General features: G+C 41.1%; 1 protein-coding gene across 1 annotated transcript in view; it reads right to left on the reverse strand.

Moving 5' to 3' along the window:
- The window catches only part of CCDC110 (coiled-coil domain containing 110), a 31,795-nt gene extending 29,593 nt beyond the window's left edge, over positions 1–2,202 (reverse strand). Inside the window, exons 1-2 of the mRNA XM_012643990.1 lie at positions 2,162–2,202; positions 1,748–1,852 (exon numbers count right to left, since the gene is read on the reverse strand). Of these exons, the coding sequence (XP_012499444.1) occupies positions 1,748–1,852; positions 2,162–2,171 (115 nt within the window). The 5' untranslated portion in view covers positions 2,172–2,202. The remainder of the gene's footprint in view (positions 1–1,747; positions 1,853–2,161) is intronic.
- Positions 2,203–8,588: the final 6,386 nt, after the last annotated feature.

Consider the following 8,588-nt stretch of genomic DNA (forward strand, 5'->3'; position numbering starts at 1 on the left):
TCTTGCTCAGGCTGGTTTCGAACTCCTGAGCTCAAACAATCTGCCCGCCTCGGCCTCCCAGAGAGCTAGGATTACAGGTGTGAGCCACCGCGCCCGGCCCCTTGCTTGCACTTGCAGGCAGGAAGTCCCTGTCATCCTTGGCAGCAGCTGCCTTAGGAGATCTGGCATTGATTGAGAACCTGCCCTGTGCTAACCCTGCCCTTTAACCATTGTGTTCTAGCAAGAAAGACTATAACTCTTGAACAAACACATGTGCTATTTTGCATGTAACTTTATTTTCTATAAATGCTGACGTTTTCCTCCAGAGCCCATAAAACATGTGATCTTACTAAATTGAGTTACCTCCATCTCTTCTGACCTTAAACAGTCTCTTTGAGGTAAATACTGAGCTGACTCAGTGTCTAAACTTTCTGTGAGGACCCTGTTTCCCCTGTTCAGGGGTCCCCTGTCCCCCCTCCTGGATTGCACAGGGAAGCCTGCACATCCTCATGGACGGATGTGGGAGGCCGAAGGATGGAGAGGGGTCTGGCCAGTCACTGTCCTGCTGGCCTCCCCTGGGATGTTGCTCATCCTGGTGGTGCCCAGGCTGCAGCTATCTTTCTTCTACTGAGCTATGGCTGTCTCTAGCCTCTTCTTCCAAGGCCCTCGACAAGGTATTTGATTTGTGAAGGTGCAGAAATCCTGTCCCGACCTCAGGCCTCTGCTGGCCCAGCACTTCTCTCTGCACCTCTGTGTGGGGATCACCCACAGGCCACAGGTGAGTTATGACACTGCCCCTGCCCACATCTGGCATCTCACTCGGAACACCAGGCCCCTCTGAGAGGTGGATGGCTTGGGCTTCTCTCAAGGAAGTGAGACTCCAACTTTAGTGCTCTCAGATTCCCCTAGCTGGGTGTTTACACATATCTCATTTATGGTTTTGTGGACATAAGCATCCTCCCCGTACAATATCCTGTAGTCCACGAATATTTACTGTAAAAAGTAGTTGTCTTTAGAAAAAGTATACAGTCAGCCCTCAGTATCCTCTGGGATTGGTTCCAGGACCCCCACAGAAACACCAAAATCTGCAGATGTTCAAGTTCCTGATATAAAACTGTGTAGTAATTGCATATAACCTGTTCACATCCTCCCATATACTTTAAATCATCTTGAGATTACTTAAAATTCCCAATCCAATGTAAATGCTATGTAAATGGTTGTTATATTACATTTTAAAAATTTGTATTTTAAAACATTGTAGTTATTTTTTACTGTTTTTTTTTCTACCCGAATATTTTCTAACTGCAGTTGGTTGAATTTGATAATTCGGAATCCATAGATAGATACAGAGAACCCACTGTATACTGTTTTAGTGTCTGTCCAAAAAAAATCCACAATTCTTATTTGGCATTCAGAAAAGCAGTATATATAGAGTGGTGGTTAAGAACTGTACTCCGGAGCCGCCCTGCTGAATGCCCGGTGTATCCCTTGCTACCTGTGTCACCTTAGGGAGTTAGTTAACCTCTCTGTGCCTGTTTCCTCACCTGTGAAATGGGGATAATGACAGTACCTACTTCACAGGGCTGTTGTGAGGATTAAATGCTTAACTGCATTAGAACAGCACGGGAAGAGGGCCGTGCTCGCTATTGTTAGTATCCTAATAATAGTTATTTACTACTAGAAGCACACCAGTTGGGTGTACTTAGGCAAGGTGTGTAGTAACAGGAGGCTTTTACGGCCATCAGCGCCCTGGCCTCGGCGATTTTACCTGTTTCACCGCCACTACTGTCCTTTACCCCCTCTGAGGACTTTAGGATTTTGGACGCAGAAAGGAGAACGGAGTCGACCTCATCCTTTTCCTCCTGCTGCTTTTCTGTAACAGAACCGGGCGGGCGGTCGGTTCCGCGGGAGGCGCCGAGCTCCCCGCAGCGGCCGCCGGGGGGCGCGCTGGCGGCGGGCGGGGCGACCCAGGCTGGGGACCGCGGCGGCGCGGGGGCCGAGGGGGTGCCTTTCCGCCCGGGCTGAGCAGGGCAGGGGCGGGGAGCCCTGGAGACGCGCACTCGGGCGGGCGCGGGAAGTCCCCAGGCTTGCGGGCAAGGGCGAGGGCCCGGGCCCCGCTCCCGCTCCCCTCCTCTTCCCTCCACTCCCCTCCACTCCCCGCGGGGGCCGGCCCGGCTCTTACCCGGGCTCATTCCTTCTGCTCAGGCCTCTCTCCAAACCGCCTTCTCCCACGCATTCCGCTCAGTCCCTGCTCGCTGGGCATCCCGTTGCCGGGTAACGGGGCGGCCGAGACGCCGCGCCCCACCCCCACCCTTGGCCCGAGCGGAGGTGGCGCGCGGGGGCGGGGTGGGCGCGGTCCCGGCCTGCGCCCTGCATCCCGCGCGGGCTAGGCGGGACAGCTGCGTGCGGCGAAGGTCCCACCCTTTGCTGTGTCCTCCCAAAGCCGCGGACAGTCCCGCGTAGGCGTTTTATCCCGCGTCCTCGCTGCCGACGAGAACTTGGTCCTGGTCATGGTGCTCTGTAAATAGAAGTTTTAAATGAGTATATATGATTTATTTTGCAATAACAACCATTACACATAAAAAATTCAAATTTTAAATCACAATAATGAGGAATATAAAGTCACCAGGATAGCCTGAGCAACATAGAGAGTCTCTGTCTCTAGAAAAAATTTTAAAAATATGCCGAGTGTGATGGCCTGCGCCTGTAGCCCAGCTACTGGGTAGACTGAGGCAGGAGGATCACTTGTGCCTAGGATTCTGAGGTTGCTGTGAACTATGATGATGCCACTGCACGCCAGCCTGGGTGACACAGGGAGATGTTTTTTTCCTTCCCCAAATAAATAAAATAAAATTAAAAAGTCACCAGGATATAACAATGTGTTATGTAATAAAAATATATAATAATAATACATGGCTTGCTTTCATAGAAATGAAACTCTATATTATAGTTTTAATGTTTACTTGTTGTAATTTCTTGTTTCCTACAGAAATAATCTCTACAGGAGATTTCACAGTCTTTCTTGTGGCATTGTAGGCAATTTTAATAAATTATAATTTGAAGAACTTCTGTTCTCCATTGGTCTGTGATATCGGTGAAGTTAACGTTTTCTGAAGCACTACAAAAGTTTTTACCAATGTGTTTATTAAATTACTACTGTAAAATAAATTGCATTACCTCAAAGGGAGAATGTAGAAATGGTAGTTCTACTTGTAGCTCTTTGAGATATCTCTGTATTACTTTCCACAGAGGTTGTAGTAGTTTGCAGTCCTACCAGCAGTGTATGAGTGTTCCTATCTCTCCGCATTCACGCCATTTATTGTTTTGGGACCTTTTGATAAAAGCCATTCTCACTGGAATTAAGTGATATCTCATTGTGGTTTTGATTTGCATTTCCCTGATGATTAGAGATGTTGAGCATTTTTTCATATGTTTGCTAACCATTAGTCTGTCTTCTTTTGAAAAGTTTCTGTTCATGTCCTTTGACAACTTTCTAATGCAGTTGTTTGATTTTTTCTTGCTGATTTTCCCGAGTTCTCTATAGATTCTAGTTATCAGCCCTTTACCGGATGAGTAGCATGTGATATTAAGAATTGTGAAATTTTATGAAAAAAAGTTGTTTTCCTGATTTACACGGGATTTACATGGGAAAGTTGAAACATGGGAAAGTTAGGGAACTTATCAAAAACTGTAACTGGTCAATACTAGACTTCCTGATTCTGAAACTTTGGTTCTGCCCAAATCATCTTAAAGTTTTTTTTTACGTAACAAATTAAAGTTCTATTAGGTAGGTCACTGTTTGATCTAAATTTCACAATAGTACAGAGGAGGTATAAATACATTTAGTGCTAGAGCTAAAAGTTCTTGTTTCTTGATGTGGCATCACACTTCACCTGCACGACCTTCTCCTTGTGTTGAGACTGTGTCTCTTTCACTCAGCCTCACATCAGATAGCCACCAGAGCATGTTCTATTGGGAAATGTGCTCTCTCTGGTCACATACATCAGTCAATCTACCAAATGCCCTGAAAAGCCTTTGACTTTTTTTTTTTTTTTGACTGTGAAGTTTATTGCTAAAGGATGGAATTAAAATTTGTACTGCCAATTTAAACAAAATCCATGTCACAATATTTCAAAACCTTCAAAGAGTAGCTCCTCTTAGGGAATCCACTTTCACCTGTTGACTAACAGCTGCAGACTCAAGGATCTGGAATAAATTCAAGAGCATTGCACAAAAACAAGTTAGTCAACTCTATTCTTAGCAACTTATTACCAGGCTAAAATACTTCTGGGTTTTTTAGCTTCATAAGATCTTTTTTTAAACCTGAGATCACAAGGCTATCATTAATCATAGATGAAATCTATAGCAGCATGAAAAAGTGACCAGATCACCCCTTTGGGGATAGCAAATTTGGGCAATTGTCCTAAGGCAAGCATTTTGCTCATGGAGGGGCACACATGTACTAGTGACTTAGAACATATTGGGTGGGTAGTGGGCCTTCCTTCAACAGCTCAAAGGCTTGACCCAAATGCAAGCACCTCTACACCCAGCCTTCTTTAAGTTGCCTTCAGTGTTAGTTTTAAACTGATTTCATCTATGTAAGGGAGCGAACTCCATAAGTCAATAAGGACAGACTCCAGCTTTAGTTCTTAAGAAGTTGATTGCTGCTTTTAAGGGGACTTATGGAGTGGTAAGGTGGGGTACTGAGAGGATGGCGTTGGTCAACCCTAAGCAGTCTGGTGCTAAAGGGATAAACGTAAAGAAATAGCAAGGTGGCTTGAGAAGCCACAGGTGTTAGGGAAAGATATTTTAGGATGCGGTGAAGTACTTGAGCATGTTTGCAGGCTGAGAATGAGTCAGTGACACAGAGAGACTGAGTAGAAAAAAATAAATTGGAAAGAGAATGGAGTAATAGAATAGAAATAGAGTAATAGAGAATGATTTGGACCAAGAAGAAGATAGAGGACTGACAGTCTCTTTGAGCACGTGAAGGTTTGGCCATTTTGTGGAGATGACGGAGGTAGAAGCAACGGGGAATTCACCTCCTCTGTAACAAGGCACTTAGTCAGATCACTGCTCTGTGTGTGAGGTTTCAGGAGGGTGAGCAGGTATTTATCGCTTTGAGTACATTCAGAGGCAGTCGTCCCTGTAGCCTCTTCTAGACTGCGAAGTCTTTAATTCAACTCAGTACAGGAGCCACTTTCTTTCTGATTCTAAGCTGCTTTCTAGTTTTTAGACACTTAAGGAGCTGCCTTCCCTCAGGCCACTTTGTTTCACATTAATAATAATAGTGTGTTTCCCTTGCTATATAAAGATACCATTAATGTGTACTTCCAATGGAGCTAATAAATTCGCCATAATAAATCCATGTTCCTTGCTTGACTTCTGCTGTAAGCCATGGCATGAGTCAGAGGTGGTATTTGTGACCACAGAACAGAAAGAAACGTCTAAACTGAACCGAGAGGCTGTCCACGTTGACAGCACGCCCTCGCTAAATGGAACGGCCAGCCCAGTTGATGCTGATGGAGACAACGCCAAGAACAGATGGTTGAATGTCTGAGCTGGGGGAGGTCTCAAGATCATCCAGTCTGTCTTTCTCATTCTGCACAGGAGGAAGTTGAAGCCCAGTGGCAGAGCTGCAATTGGAATCTAAGTCCTTGTCCAGAGATCTTTCCATGATGATCTTCTTAATGACAACTTTACTTAATAATGTCATGACTTAATATTTTTATTTTTCCACACTACTTTTCCTAGCACTCATGGAGGGAATGATTTTTGTTATGAAGAGAATAAACATGTCCTGTAAGTTAACAGTGATAAAAATAAAACAGTACAATAAAGAGGAAGAATTATGATGTTTATAATTCATAGGGTTAAACATTTCCAAGCCATATTACTTATTACTAGTGAATATTAGTGAGTTTAAATGATTTTTTTTCCTTTTAGTTGTTTGGCCCTGTATAAAAATTAAAGTCTCTACAACTTTTCTTCATTTGTAAAATACTTATTTGGCAAAGTTATTGTAAGGATTAGAAATGATGTATCAACATGACCAATATTATGTAATGCCAGGAATTTTGTAGACATTCAATTAAAACCATATATACTTGATTAAAATATATGTAGTCAACAGAGGGAACTTAGGCCCTCTGTACAGTCACAAGATTATACCTACAGGTGTGGTTGCTGTTGCCATTCTTTGCTGTCGCTTGAGTAACTGGAATACTTAGAGTCAACTTTAATCCCATTAGTCCTCAAAATCTTTAAATTATATCAGAACTGCCTTGAAATTGCCCTTGGTGTAACAGATAGAATATTGCCAATGAGTCTTTGGTGGAGTTGGGTTTCATGCGAGCTCAGGCTTTTAAAATTGTCCTCCTCGAATGAAAAGTTCCAGTGAGCTCCACAAACCTGATCAGTTTCAGTGTGAAATGTCATCTCTCTCAGGATCAGCAGGAATAAGTATCTTCTTCTGTGAATCTTCCAGCTTGATACAGTTGTGCTCATTTAATTGGCCCTTGATTTTTGATACCAAAGAATAATAACAGGGAATAGGAACACCATTTTGAATCTTTTGTAGTTTCAGTGTACAAGTATTGCATTTCTTTTATTAAATTTGTTCCTAAGTATTTCATTTGTTTTGTGACTATTGTAAATAAAATTGATTTGTTATTTTTAATTTTATATTGTTCATTACATAGAAGTATAGATTTTTTTGTATATGGATTGTATATTTTGCAACCCTGCTGATATCATTTATTAGCTCTGATAGGTTTTTTAAAATGTGAATTCCTTAAGATTTTTTATATTTAAGAGCTGTCATTTGTAAGTAGAGATTTTTTTACATTCTCCATTTCTATATGGATCCCTTTTATTTCTTTTTCTTATTTACTTTCCCTGGATAGAATCTTGTACAATTTCAAATAGAAATGATGTGAGCAGAGCTGATATGTCTGTCTTATTCCTGATCGTAGAGGAAAAGCTTTCAGTCTTTTACCAGTAAGTATTATGTTAGCTGTGGGCTTTTTGTAGATGCCCTTTATCAAATTGAGGAAGTTCCCCTATATTCCTAGTTTTTTGAGTATTTTTATCATAAAAGGCTGATGTATTTTGTCAAATTTTTTGTGTCTATTGAGATGATCACACAGTTTTTGTTCTTCATTCTATTAATATACATAGTGTATTACATTGATTAATTTTCATATGTTAAAACAACCTTGTAATCCTGGGATAAACTTCATTTTGTCATCATGTATAATGCTTACTATATTGCTGGATTTTGTTTGCTAGCATTTTGTTAAGGATTTTTGCAACTATATTATTAAGGTATATAGGTCTGTAGTTTTCTTGTGATATCCATGTCTTGGTTTGGATATCAGGGTTATACTGGTCTCACAGAATGAATTGGGAAATGATCCCTCTTCTTCTATTTATGGAAAAGTTTGTGAAGATCTTAGTTCTTTAAACAATTGGTAGAATTCATCAGTGAAGTCATCTGGTCTTGGGCTTTTCTTTGTGGGAAGTTTTTGATTACTAACTCAATCTCTTTACTTATTATAGGTCCATTAAGATTTTGTCTTTCTTTTTGAGTCGGTTTTGATAGCTTGTGTCTTTCTAGGAATTTGCCCATCTCATTTTAGTTATCTAATTTTTTGGCGTACAGTAGTTCGTAAGTTTTCCCTTACATTTCTTTTTCTATTTCTGTAAGATTGGTAATAATGTCCCCTGATTTATTCTTGATTTTAGCAATTTGAGTCTTCTCTTTTTTATTTACTTCTTATTTTATTTAATTTTTTTATTTTTGTAGAGATGGGTTCTCACTCTTGCTGAGGCTCGTCTCAAACCCCTGACCTCAAGTGATCCCCCTGCCTCAGCCTCCCAGACTGCTAGGATTACAGATGTGAGCCACCGCGCCCAGCCTCTTCTCTCTTTTTTCTTCTTCGTTAGTCCAACTATAGATTTGTCTATTTTGTTGATAGTTTCAAACGGACAACTTTTGATTTTGTTTTTTTCTATTATCTATATTATTTATTTTTACTCTTCTCTTTATTATTTCCTTCCACCTGCTTGTTTGGGTTTAGTTTAGTGTGAACATTGGTGTGCTGGTGGAAGTTTTGTTTTTATCTGCCCCAAATCACAGCTCCATTCATAGATCACGAAGCCAAAATTGTAAAGTGTGTGTCAAATACAAAGGGCCATTATATTTGGATTCCTTGACAATCTTTGGTGATAATTTAGTCACCATCAGTATTATAATCTTTGAAAGTGAGGGTACTAAAAGAAAATAACTACCGCTTGCACACCGATGTTCATAGTAGCATTATTTATAACAGCCAAAAGGTGGAAAGAATTCAAACGTCCGTCACAGATGAATGGATAAACATAACGTGGTATATGCACACAATGAAATCTTATTCAGCCTTAAAAAAGAATGAAATTCTTATATATGTTGCAACATAGGTGAAACTTGAAAACATAATGCTAAGTGAAAGAAGCCAGACACAAAAGGACAAATGTTGTATGACTCCCTTATATGAGGTACCTGGAACAGACAAATTCACAGAGTCATAAAGTATAATAGAGGTTACTAGGGACTGAGCGTGGGGGAA

This window comes from Propithecus coquereli, unplaced genomic scaffold, assembly GCF_000956105.1.
Source record: "Propithecus coquereli isolate 6110/MARCELLA unplaced genomic scaffold, Pcoq_1.0 Scaffold203, whole genome shotgun sequence".
In the NCBI taxonomy this organism is placed as follows: Eukaryota; Metazoa; Chordata; class Mammalia; order Primates; family Indriidae; genus Propithecus; species Propithecus coquereli.